The sequence below is a fragment of the Ranitomeya imitator genome, chromosome 7, assembly GCF_032444005.1.
Source record: "Ranitomeya imitator isolate aRanImi1 chromosome 7, aRanImi1.pri, whole genome shotgun sequence".
Classification (NCBI taxonomy): Eukaryota; Metazoa; Chordata; class Amphibia; order Anura; family Dendrobatidae; genus Ranitomeya; species Ranitomeya imitator.
The window spans coordinates 217,405,154-217,418,585 of NC_091288.1; the positions used below are offsets into that span (position 1 = coordinate 217,405,154).

At 49.8% G+C, this 13,432-nt stretch overlaps 1 protein-coding gene across 1 annotated transcript; it reads left to right on the plus strand.

Annotated features, from left to right (window-relative positions):
* Positions 1–278: 278 nt before the first annotated feature.
* Positions 279–12,523, plus strand: LOC138645545 (sulfotransferase 1C1-like). The gene is made up of 8 exons (XM_069734939.1): positions 279–410; positions 555–727; positions 8,007–8,132; positions 8,228–8,325; positions 9,985–10,111; positions 11,812–11,906; positions 11,980–12,160; positions 12,281–12,523. The coding sequence occupies exons 2-8, from the start codon at positions 556–558 to the stop codon at positions 12,391–12,393; spliced, it is 912 nt and encodes a 303-aa protein (XP_069591040.1). The 5' UTR covers positions 279–410; position 555; the 3' UTR covers positions 12,394–12,523.
* Positions 12,524–13,432: the final 909 nt, after the last annotated feature.

Below are 13,432 nucleotides of genomic sequence, written 5' to 3' on the forward strand. Positions count from 1 at the left end.
TACAATGTGCCCGCAGGACACACCCTGATATAGGGCCACAATGTATGGAATCCATAGCGCAAAGTCCGCCCAGGGCAAGCACGCAACATTAACCCTACACCGGCCACAGCCAGAGGTTTGGAGGCAGCTTTGGATGTAACTAGAGTAGATGGACATGACCGAGCTCCTATACTAAAGGGCTGCAACGTGGGGACCAAGGAAAGAGCAAAAGCTCCGGCCCGGCCACCCAAGGGTTAATGCTCTGCCCATGTGAGGGAGGGCAGGGCACATGGTGGGCTCTTATACAAGGGGGCGGGACCGGGGGAGGAGCTACTGCTGGGCGAGGAGCCAATAAGAAGTAGGAAAGAATTGGACAAAGGAGGAAAAAGGAAACGAAGAAGCAGGAAAAGCAGCGAAGACCGAAGAGGAAGGTGAGAGAAGACCCTGGGAAAGAGGGACAGCAGCCAAAAAGGGAGTGTGGCCGCTGGCCCTTTAAGAGACTTTATTACAAACTTATTTAAAGTGATATCGTCCCAAAAATGTCTGATGACTAAAATTAGTTTGTGTGATTCCAGAATGGATCCTGAATTACTGGAGAAGTTAGTGGAGGAGATGAACAAAATGACCGTAAAAATAGGGGAGATCGAAGGCATCCCGCTCCCCAAAACCACCTGTGACATCTGGGACCAAATATATAACTTTCAGGCTCGAGAGGACGATATCCTGATCGCTACATTTCCTAAAGCAGGTAAGTGATCAAATGGAGGAGGAGGATCTTATCATGTATCTCTGTATACAGGGAGCTCCCCCTAGTGGTGACTGCAGACAGGATCTTATCATGTATCTCTGTGTACAGGGAGCTCCCCCTAGTGGTGACTGCAGACAGGATCTTATCATGTATCTCTGTATACAGGGAGCTCCCCCTAGTGGTGACTGCAGACAGGATCTTATCATGTATCTCTGTATACAGGGAGCTCCCCCTAGTGGTGGCTGCAGACAGGATCTTATCATGTATCTCTGTATACAGGGAGCTCCCCCTAGTGGTGGCTGCAGACAGGATCTTATCATGTATCTCTGTGTACAGGGAGCTCCCCCTAGTGGTGGCTGCAGACAGGATCTTATCATGTATCTGTATACAGGGAGCTCCCCCTAGTGGTGGCTGCAGACAGGATCTTATCATGTATCTCTGTATACAGGGAGCTCCCCCTAGTGGTGACTGCAGACAGGATCTTATCATGTATCTCTGTATACAGGGAGCTCCCCCTAGTGGTGGCTGCAGACAGGATCTTATCATGTATCTCTGTATACAGGGAGCTCCCCCTAGTGGTCGCTGCAGACAGGATCTTATCTTGTATCTCTGTATACAGGGAGCTCCCCCTAGTGGTGGCTGCAGACAGGATCTTATCATGTATCTCTGTATACAGGGAGCTCCCCCTAGTGGTGGCTGCAGACAGGATCTTATCATGTATCTCTGTATACAGGGAGCTCCCCCTAGTGGTGGCTAAAGACAGGATCTTATCCTGTATCTCTGTATACAGGGAGCTCCCCCTAGTGGTGTCTGCAGACAGGATCTTATCATGTACCTCTGTATACAGGGAGCTCCCCCTAGTGGTGGCTGCAGACAGGATCTTATCATGTATCTCTGTATACAGGGATCTCCCCCTAGTGGTGACTGCAGACAGAACCTTATCATGTATCTCTGTATACAGGGAGCTCCCCCTAGTGGTGGCTGCAGACAGGATCTTATCATGTATCTCTGTATACAGGGATCTCCCCCTAGTGGTGACTGCAGACAGAACCTTATCATGTATCTCTGTATACAGGGAGCTCCCCTTGTGGTGACTGCAGACAGGATCTTATCATGTATCTCTGTATACAGGGAGCTCCCCCTAGTGGTGGCTGCAGACAGGATCTTATCCTGTATCTCTGTATGCAGGGAGCTCCCCCTAGTGGTGACTGCAGACAGGGTCTTACCATGTATCTCTGTATACAGGGAGCTCCCCCTAGTGGTGACTGCAGACAGGATCCTATCATGTATCTCTGTATACAGGGAGCTCCCCCTAGTGGTGGCTGCAGACAGGATCTTATACTGTATCTCTGTATACAGGGAGCTCCCCCTAGTGGTGTCTGCAGACAGGATCTTATCATGTATCTCTGTATACAGGGAGCTCCCCCTAGTGGTGGCTGCAGACAGGATCTTATACTGTATCTCTGTATACAGGGAGCTCCCCCTAGTGGTGGCTGCAGACAGGATCTTATCATGTATCTCTGTATACAGGGAGCTCCCCCTAATGGTGACTGCAGACAGAATCTTATCATGTATCTTTGTATACAGGGAGCTCCCCCTAGTGGTGGCTGCAGACAGGATCTTATCATGTATCTCTGTAGACAGGGAGCTCCCCCTAGTGGTGGCTGCAGACAGGATCTTATCATGTATCTCTGTATACAGGGAGCTCCCCCTAGTGGTGACTGCAGACAGGATCTTATCATGTATCTCTGTATACAGGGAGCTCCCCCTAGTGGTGGCTGCAGACAGGATCTTATCCTGTATCTCTGTATACAGGGAGCTCCCCCTAGTGGTGGCTGCAGACAGGCTCTTATCCTGTATCTCTGTAAACAGGGAGCTCCCCCTAGTGGTGACTGCAGACAGGATCTTATCATGTATCTCTGTATACAGGGAGCTCCCCCTAGTGGTGGCTGCAGACAGGATCTTATCATGTATCTCTGTATACAGGGAGCTCCCCCTAGTGGTGACTGCAGACAGGATCTTATCGTGTATCTCTGTATACAGGGAGCTCCCCCTAGTGGTGGCTGCAGACAGGATCTTATCCTGTATCTCTGTATACAGGGAGCTCCCCCTAGTGGTGGCTGCAGACAGGCTCTTATCCTGTATCTCTGTAAACAGGGAGCTCCCCCTAGTGGTGACTGCAGACAGGATCTTATCATGTATCTCTGTATACAGGGAGCTCCCCCTAGTGGTGGCTGCAGACAGGATCTTATCATGTATCTCTGTATACAGGGAGCTCCCCCTAGTGGTGACTGCAGACAGGATCTTATCGTGTATCTCTGTATACAGGGAGCTCCCCCTAGTGGTGGCTGCAGACAGGATCTTATCATGTATCTCTGTATACAGGGAGCTCCCCCTAGTGGTGGCTGCAGACAGGATCTTACGTATCTGTATACTGGGAGCTCCCCCTAGTGGTGGCTGCAGACAGGATCTTATCATGTATCTCTGTATACAGGGAGCTCCCCCTAGTGGAGGCTGCAGACAGGATCTTATCATGTATCTCTGTATACAGGGAGCTCCCCCTAGTGGTGGCTGCAGACAGGATCTTATCCTGTATCTCTGTATACAGGGAGCTCCCCCTAGTGGTGGCTGCAGACAGGATCTTATCCTGTATCTCTGTATACAGGGAGCTCCCCCTAGTGGTGGCTGCAGACAGGATCTTACGTATCTGTATACTGGGAGCTCCCCCTAGTGGTGGCTGCAGACAGGATCTTATCATGTATCTCTGTATACAGGGAGCTCCCCCTAGTGGAGGCTGCAGACAGGATCTTATCATGTATCTCTGTATACAGGGAGCTCCCCCTAGTGGTGGCTGCAGACAGGATCTTATCCTGTATCTCTGTATACAGGGAGCTCCCCCTAGTGGTGGCTGCAGACAGGATCTTACGTATCTGTATACTGGGAGCTCCCCCTAGTGGTGACTACAGACAGGATCTTATCATGTATCTCTGTATACAGGGAGCTCCCCCTAGTGGTGGCTGCAGACAGGCTCTTATCCTGTATCTCTGTATACAGGGAGCTCCCCCTAGTGGTGGCTGCAGACAGGATCTTATCCTGTATCTCTGTAAACAGGGAGCTCCCCCTAGTGGTGACTGCAGACAGGATCTTATCATGTATCTCTGTATACAGGGAGCTCCCCCTAGTGGTGGCTGCAGACAGGCTCTTATCCTGTATCTCTGTATACAGGGAGCTCCCCCTAGTGGTGGCTGCAGACAGGATCTTATCCTGTATCTCTGTAAACAGGGAGCTCCCCCTAGTGGTGACTGCAGACAGGATCTTATCATGTATCTCTGTATACAGGGAGCTCCCCCTAGTGGTGGCTGCAGACAGGATCTTATCATGTATCTCTGTATACAGGGAGCTCCCCCTAGTGGTGACTGCAGACAGGATCTTATCGTGTATCTCTGTATACAGGGAGCTCCCCCTAGTGGTGGCTGCAGACAGGATCTTATCCTGTATCTCTGTATACAGGGAGCTCCCCTTAGTGGTGGCTGCAGACAGGATCTTATCCTGTATCTCTGTATACAGGGAGCTCCCCCTAGTGGTGACTGCAGACAGGGTCTTACCATGTATCTCTGTATACAGGGAGCTCCCCCTAGTGGTGGCTGCAGACAGGATCTTATCCTGTATCTCTGTATACAGGGAGCTCCCCCTAGTGGTGGCTGCAGACAGGATCTTATCCTGTACCTCTGTATACAGGGAGCTCCCCCTAGTGGTGTCTGCAGACAGGATCTTATTATGTATCTCTGTATATAGGGAGCTCCCCCTAGTGGTGGCTACAGACAGGATCTTATCATGTATCTCTGTATACAGGGAGCTCCCCCTAGTGGTGGCTGCAGACAGGATCTTATCATGTATCTCTGTATACAGGGAGCTCCCCCTAGTGGTGGCTGCAGACAGGATCTTATCATGTATCTCTGTATACAGGGAGCTCCCCCTAGTGGTGTCTGCAGACAGGATCTTATCATGTATCTCTGTATACAGGGAGCTCCCCCTAGTGGTGACTGCAGACAGGCTCTTATCATGTATCTCTGTATACAGGGAGCTCCCCCTAGTGGTGACTGCAGACAGGATCCTATCATGTATCTCTGTATACAGGGAGCTCCCCCTAGTGGTGGCTGCAGACATGATCTTATCATGTATCTCTGTATACAGGGAGCTCCCCCTAGTGGTGGCTGCAGACAGGATCTTATCATGTATCTCTGTATACAGGGAGCTCCCCCTAGTGGTGACTGCAGACAGGATCTTATCATGTATCTCTGTATACAGGGAGCTCCCCCTAGTGGTGACTGCAGACAGGATCCTATCATGTATCTCTGTATACAGGGAGCTCCCCCTAGTGGTGTCTGCAGACAGAATCTTATCATGTATCTCTGTATACAGGGAGCTCCCCCTAGTGGTGGCTGCAGACAGGATCTTATCATGTATCTCTGTATACAGGGAGCTCCCCCTAGTGGTGTCTGCAGACAGGATCTTATCATGTATCTCTGTATACAGGGAGCTCCCCCTAGTGGTGACTGCAGACAGGCTCTTATCATGTATCTCTGTATACAGGGAGCTCCCCCTAGTGGTGACTGCAGACAGGATCCTATCATGTATCTCTGTATACAGGGAGCTCCCCCTAGTGGTGGCTGCAGACATGATCTTATCATGTATCTCTGTATACAGGGAGCTCCCCCTAGTGGTGTCTGCAGACAGGATCTTATCATGTATCTCTGTATACAGGGAGCTCCCCCTAGTGGTGACTGCAGACAGGCTCTTATCATGTATCTCTGTATACAGGGAGCTCCCCCTAGTGGTGACTGCAGACAGGATCCTATCATGTATCTCTGTATACAGGGAGCTCCCCCTAGTGGTGGCTGCAGACATGATCTTATCATGTATCTCTGTATACAGGGAGCTCCCCCTAGTGGTGGCTGCAGACAGGATCTTATCATGTATCTCTGTATACAGGGAGCTCCCCCTAGTGGTGACTGCAGACAGGATCTTATCATGTATCTCTGTATACAGGGAGCTCCCCCTAGTGGTGACTGCAGACAGGATCCTATCATGTATCTCTGTATACAGGGAGCTCCCCCTAGTGGTGGCTGCAGACAGGATCTTATCATGTATCTCTGTATACAGGGAGCTCCCCCTAGTGGTGACTGCAGACAGGGTCTTACTATGTATCTCTGTATACAGGGAGCTCCCCCTAGTGGTGACTGCAGACAGGATCTTTTCATGTATCTCTGTATACAGGGAGCTCCCCCTAGTGGTGACTGCAGACAGGATTCTATCATGTATCTCTGTATACAGGGAGCTCCCCCTAGTGGTGTCTGCAGACAGAATCTTATCATGTATCTCTGTATACAGGGAGCTCCCCCTAGTGGTGGCTGCAGACAGGATCTTATCATGTATCTCTGTATACAGGGAGCTCCCCCTAGTGGTGACTGCAGACAGGATCTTATCATGTATCTCTGTATACAGGGAGCTCCCCCTAGTGGTGGCTGCAGACAGGATTTTATCATGTATCTCTGTATACAGGGAGCTCCCCCTAGTGGTGGCTGCAGACAGGATCTTATCATGTATCTCTGTATACAGGGAGCTCCCCCTAGTGGTGGCTGCAGACAGGATCTTATCATGTATCTCTGTATACAGGGAGCTCCCCCTAGTGGTGGCTGCAGACAGGATCTTATCATGTATCTCTGTATACAGGGAGCTCCCCCTAGTGGTGACTGCAGACAGGATCTTATCATGTATCTCTGTATACAGGGAGCTCCCCCTAGTGGTGGCTGCAGACCGGATCTTATCATGTATCTCTGTATACAGGGAGCTCCCCCTAGTGGTGGCTGCAGACAGGATCTTATCATGTATCTCTGTATACAGGGAGCTCCCCCTAGTGGTGGCTGCAGACAGGATCTTATCATGTATCTCTGTATACAGGGAGCTCCCCATAGTGGTGGCTGCAGACAGGATCTTATCATGTATCTCTGTATACAGGGAGCTCCCCCTAGTGGTGACTGCAGACAGGATCTTATCATGTATCTCTGTATACAGGGAGCTCCCCCTAGTGGTGGCTGCAGACCGGATCTTATCATGTATCTCTGTATACAGGGAGCTCCCCCTAGTGGTGGCTGCAGACAGGATCTTATCATGTATCTCTGTATACAGGGAGCTCCCCATAGTGGTGACTGCAGACAGGATCTTATGTATCTCTGTATACAGGGAGCTCCCCCTAGCGGTGGCTGCAGACAGGATCTTATCATGTATCTCTGTATACAGGGAGCTCCCCCTAGTGGTGGCTGCAGACAGGATCTTATGTATCTCTGTATACAGGGAGCTCCCCCTAGTGGTGGCCGCACACAGTATATTGTCATGTACTGGTGATCTTGGTTATGGGAGCTCGGGTCCTCAGGTCCATATTTTGCACGTGGGCCGATTAGACTGTGGTTTTGCCACTGATTAGATCCCATGGCTCTGACAATACCGCACATGGTTTGCTGAGATACATGAGGTCTGGTACAGTGGATCCATTAATGCTGTGGCTCACCAGGTAAGTCACTGGAGGTCAGGCCCATATTTATAGGTGGGGAGGGGGGCAGAGGTCAGAGTTCGCCTCAGTTTTCTTTCAATCACTTTTGCTGAATCATCATGAAACATAAATTTCAGCGCCAGGAATGTGGCAATGAATCCGGGGAGGAAGGGGGGGGGGGGGGAATTAAAGGGCCCGTCATCCTGGCAATCCTCTTCCTCCATCAGGTCATTGAAACTTAATGAGGCACAATCCTGTAATCCGGAGTGAAGTATGTGCCCCCCCCCCTCCCCACTCTATTTCTCTTTTTCTCATTGTGCCTTTTTTATGGCGTTGGATGAATTTCCCAAGAATCTGAGACTGTTAATATCTTAATTGTAGGTTATTAGGAAACCAAAGACGATCACTTGATATCATACGATCATTTTCTCATCTTCACGGCCCTAATATGTTCTGCACACCCCTGCTGCAAAATCCGAACTGCACCAAGTCCTCCACGACAGGGACTAGTCAGATATTTAAAGGAACAGTATATTGCATGTTATTTCATTTGTGCCATTCCTGGAGGCGCTGGAGATGAACAGAGATTGAATATTAAATAAATTGAAAAAAAGACAAATCTGTGAATTATGGTTGCATGTCACTTTAAGATTTAAAGGGGACATGCACATTAATAAAAAAAATGTACTTTAGGGTGTAAAGGTTCTTCCTGTGGTTGTGTTCTTGCAGGGACTACGTGGATGCAGGAGATTGTGGACCTGATAATGCTGAATGGGGATGTGGAGAAGAGCATGCGGGCCCCGTGCTTTATGAAGGTGCCGTTCATAGAACTATATCCAAAGCCCATGCCGTCAGGTACAAGAGAGACCACCAGGGTTTAGTTGACAGTTTTTATTTGTGGCAAAACTGTGACAAAAACTTAATTGGTTTCCGATCTTCTGACATTGTAGGTGTGGAGTCCGCCAACGCCATGGCGTCACCGCGCCTCCTGAAAACTCACTTACCGATACAACTCATGCCGCCATCTTTCTGGGAGAAGAACGTCAAGGTGAGGGCCATGAAGAGATTGAGGATCTCGCTCCTCTGCTTTATAAGATATAATATATATATATATAATATAATATATAATCAAATGTTCTCTTGAAGGGGTAGTCCTGCCGTGTAGATCTAAGATCCTTGTCCTTAATTAGCCCCTGGATCATCACCCGTGGGGTCTTATTACATGGTTTCCTGGAATTATCTCGTCAGATGTTGGGGTCTCCACCACGTAGCCCAGAATTGTGCGTCATTAAAGGGGTCGCGTCTGTAATCTGGTTGTTTCTGTGATGTCGTTTACCGCTCTTGGCAGCGAGCTGAGGACGTCTGTGACTGCACATCCTTATACTACTAGAGGGAAGATGTCTGCCCTAAGCCTGACACCACCCATGGATAGATCCGTGATCAGGCAACATGTCCACATCTGTGGGTAAAATCGCAAGAGTGTTGGTAGCTGACGACCCCCAGGAGCGCGATCGCTCCCTGAATTATGGGTCTATCTCCCTCCTGTGTGGTCTGTATAGAGTGCTGGGGGTCCGGTGAGATGACGGCCATATTGTTTCTCTAGGAGGATCCTGAGGGAAAATATGACCCACAGCAGAAATGAAGAGTAAATCTGGATTAGGATCTGATCTGCCGTCCTCCTCCTCTTCCCATCTCAGTGGAGGAAGGAGTGAGGGGTCCAGTGAGATGATGGCCATATTGTTTCTCTAGGAGGATCCTGGGGGGAAATATGACCCACTGCAGAAATGAGGACTAAACCTAGATTAGTCAGTCGTCCCGTGCTCACCTCAGCAGAGGGAGGACTGAGGGGTCCGGTGAGATGACGGCCATATTGTTTCTCTAGGAGGTTTCTGGGGGAAAATATGGCCCACAGCAGAAATGAGGACAAAACCTGGATTAGACCCGAGTCAGCTGTCCCGTAGTCACCTCAGTGGAGGGAGGAGTGAGGGGTCCGGTGAGATGATGGCCATATTGTTTCTCTAGGAGGTTTCTGGGGGAAAATATGGCCCACAGCAGAAATGAGGACAAAACCTAGATTAGACCCGAGTCAGCTGTCCCGTAATCACCTCAGTGGAGGGAGGAGTGAGGGGTCCGGTGAGATGATGGCCATATTGTTTCTCTAGGAGGTTCCTGGGGGGAAATATGGCCCACAGCAGAAATGAGGACTAAACCAAGATTAGACCCGAGTCAGCCGTCCCATACTCACCTCAGCGGAGGGAGGACTGAGGGGTCCGGTGAGATGACGGCCATATTGTGTCTGTAGGAGGATCCTGGGGGGAAAATATGACCCAAAGCAGAAATGAGGACTAAACCTAGATTAGACCCGAGTCAGCTGTCCCGTAATCACCTCAGTGGAGGGAGGAGTGAGGGGTCCGGTGAGATGATGGCCATATTGTTTCTCTAGGAGGTTCCTGGGGGGAAATATGGCCCACAGCAGAAATGAGGACTAAACCAAGATTAGACCCGAGTCAGTCGTCCCGTAATCACCTCAGTGGAGGGAGGAGTGAGGGGTCTGGTGAGACCCTTTATAACATCCCATCTACCACACATCAGTGTCAGACCACAGTAGAAGCCCCAAGTATGGCAGATCTGTCCATATTTCCCACGGTGTTCTCCTCCACCAGTAGCCGGTTGTTCATGACGCTAATTTTTATGTTTTTCATTTCAGGTCATTTACGTTGCCCGGAACGCCAAAGACTGCATGGTCTCCTACTTCCACTTCCAGAAGTTGAATAAAACTTTACCAGATCCTGGGACCTGGAATGAATACTTCTCAACATTCTCCTCAGGACAAGGTGCGTTCATCAGTCTCAACACTGAGGGCTTCTTCAGTGTTCCTCATTTCTTTACCACAAGCCTCATCATTTTCTCACTGTGTTTTTCCGTAGTGCTCCTCCATATTTCATGGCTGTGTTCCTCCTCTACTTCTCCTAGCCATCTACCTCCTTGTTAAGCTCCTATTCACCATGTTCTTCAGCCTCTCTATACAGGTTTGCCCTTGTTTCCTTTCCTCACCATTTTTCTCACTGTTCTTCCTCTGACTTTTCTCACCATGGTCTCTATTGTTTTTCCACCATGTTTCTCCTCTGCCTTTCCTCACCATGCTATTCTTCACTACGTTCCTCCCCTATGACGCTCGTCACTGTTCATCCTCTCTGTGTACCTCGTTTCCACTCCTCTCTATATGCCATCTTGTTGTACATTTTCTTGTTTTCTCATCATGTTCCTTGTTCCTCACCCTTCCATGTTCTTCTTCACTGTGTTCCTCCTTTCTCTTCTCACCTTGTCCTTCCTCTGCATCTCCTCCTTTTTTTCCTCTTCATCGTTTTCTCTCCTTCTTCCTCGTCACTGAAGTCCTCATTGTTTTCGCTTATCTCCATGTTTCTCCTCGCTGTGCTCCCGCTTGTTTGCTCTCCATGTTCCTCCTCTCCATATTCCTCCTCGCTGTTCTCCTGCTTGTTTCCTCTTCATGTTCCTCCTCTCCATATTCCTCCTTGCTGTGCTCCTGCTTGTTTCCTCTTCATGTTCCTCCTCTCTATATTCCTCCTCCCTGTGCTCCTGCTTGTTTCCTTTCCATGTTCCTCCTCTCCATATTCCTCCTCCCTGTGCTCCTGCTTGTTTCCTTTCCATGTTTCTCCTCTCCATATTCCTCCTCGCTGTGCCCCTGCTTGTTTCCTCTCCATGTTCCTCCTCTCCATATTCCTCCTCGCTGTGCCCCTGCTTGTTTCCTCTCCATGTTCCTCCTCTCCATATTCCTCCTCGCTGTGCTCCTGCTTGTTTCCTCTCCATATTCCTCCTCACTGTTCTCCTGCTTGTTTCCTCTTCATGTTCCTCCTCTCCATATTCCTCCTCGCTGTGCCCCTGCTTGTTTCCTCTCCATGTTCCTCCTCTCCATATTCCTCCTCGCTGTTCTCCTGCTTGTTTCCTCTTCATGTTCCTCCTCTCCATATTCCTCCTTGCTGTGCTCCTGCTTGTTTCCTCTTCATGTTCCTCCTCTCTATATTCCTCCTCCCTGTGCTCCTGCTTGTTTCCTTTCCATGTTCCTCCTCTCCATATTCTTCCTCCCTGTGCTCCTGCTTGTTTCCTTTCCATGTTTCTCCTCTCCATATTCCTCCTCGCTGTGCCCCTGCTTGTTTCCTCTCCATGTTCCTCCTCTCCATATTCCTCCTCGCTGTGCTCCTGCTTGTTTCCTCTCCATGTTCCTCCTCTCCATATTCCTCCTCGCTGTGCTCCTGCTTGTTTCCTCTCCATATTCCTCCTCACTGTTCTCCTGCTTGTTTCCTCTTCATGTTCCTCCTCTCCATATTCCTCCTCGCTGTGCCCCTGCTTGTTTCCTCTCCATGTTCCTCCTCTCCATATTCCTCCTCGCTGTGCTCCTGCTTGTTTCCTCTCCATGTTCCTCCTCTCCATATTCCTCCTCGCTGTGCTCCTGCTTGTTTCCTCTCCATATTTCTCCTCACTATGCTCCTCACCTTGTTCCCCCCCCCCCTTTCAGTTCCTTGGGGCAGTTGGTTTGACCACGTCATCGGATGGTGGAAGGTAAAAGACCAGCACCAGATTCTCTACGTCTTCTACGAGGACATGATTGAGGTGAGGACGGTGACTTTCTCTTCACGCACCTGGACGCTCGGCATCTTTTATTTACCTATACTTCTGTCATTAGGACCCAAAACGAGAAATCACAAAAATAGCAAAATTTCTGGACATAGAGCTGAGTGCGGGGGTGCTGGAGACCGTTGTGCACCACACATCCTTCGCAGCCATGAAAGAAAACCCGATGACCAACTTCAGCGTCCTGCCGTCCATTGTATTTGACCAGTCCATCTCGCCCTTCTTGAGGAAAGGTGAGATTGTGGGAGGAAGGACTATTTCTGTGTTCATCCCGAGCAGCCTGGTTCATGAGCCAGACCTTCAGTACAAATGCTGGTTATTAACCCTTTGTTTGTTTGTTTTTTAATTTTCAGGTAAAGTTGGGGACTGGAAGAATCATTTCTCGGTGTCACAGAATATTGTATTTGATGAGGAATACAAGAAGAAGATGGAGGGCAGTGGGCTGAGCTTCCGCACCGAGCTATAAGAGGAGCCAAAAACATCTTGTTATTTTGTAGGATGGTGGAAAAATTATCCACAACTGTCTGTAGGATCTAGTTGATTACTGGGATAGTTGATTATAATACACTTCCCACTTATGGAGGCTCCTCCCCTCATCATGGCTCCTCCCCTTTGTATATGTGTGGCGGTTGCCTTGCTGCTTTTACCTGTGTTTTTTGATCGTTGTGTCCTCGCAGTTCTCTGTGCACAGACTTTGTACTCGGCAGACAATCTGAACAACCAAAGCTGCAGTGTAAAGTGGAGCGCCCCCAGACACAGGCCCGCGGGGTACTCGGTACCGGTGTTGTCACGGTGGCTAGACCCGGTCCGTGACCCTGCTAAGGGGCGTCCAATGAAAGGTGATGGTGCGTGGTGCAAGGTGCGAGGAATAACGAGGACGCAGGGTTGCAGTCTCTTTACCTTTTTACTGAAGGCTTCGGGGTCCGCAATCCAGAGCACGGCTAACAGGGCTGTCTGACACCGGCCGGTCCGAAGGCACATCCAGAGTTCCCCTTGCAGGTGGAAATCAGTGTCTACCTTCTAGTGCCTGTGTGTTGTAGTCCTTCCCTGCTGAGCACCACAGGATAGTCCTCACAATGGTCGTATTTGTTCTTTCTGTCTCCGTCCCCCAGGTATATCTGGCTAGGACGCACCCATATGACAGGTAGGCCTGGAGTTATTCTGGGACCCTAGAGATGCCCCTCTCCCACGATTGCCTCCTATGTCTGTTTAGGTGATTTAAGTCAGACAGCCAACCTGTAATTAACTGTCCTGCCGCTCTTTGAAGTAATGCGTGGAGTCTGTTACTTCCTCGGTGCTCCGGCCACCGGCTATGCGCCTCAGTAGGATGTTGCCGATCTCAGGGCACGACTCCTACTGGTTCTTTCTCCTTCGTACTATGATCCCGCTTCTCACTTCTCCACAATATACTTCGCTTTGTGTCCTTCCTTAGGATGCCGCCGCAAGGTAGTGCAGGCGCGGCTCCGTAACGATCTGTCCTTTCTGCTAGGTACCTGCCAGGTTCC

Coding starts and splice junctions, on each gene's coding strand:
- LOC138645545 (XM_069734939.1), top strand. CDS start 556: ATGGATCCTGAATTACTGGAGAAGTTAGTGGAGGAGATGAACAAAATG. Junction 728..8,006: donor CGCTACATTTCCTAAAGCAG/GTAAGTGATCAA, acceptor GTGTTCTTGCAG/GGACTACGTGGATGCAGGAG. Junction 10,112..11,811: donor AACATTCTCCTCAGGACAAG/GTGCGTTCATCA, acceptor CCCCCCTTTCAG/TTCCTTGGGGCAGTTGGTTT.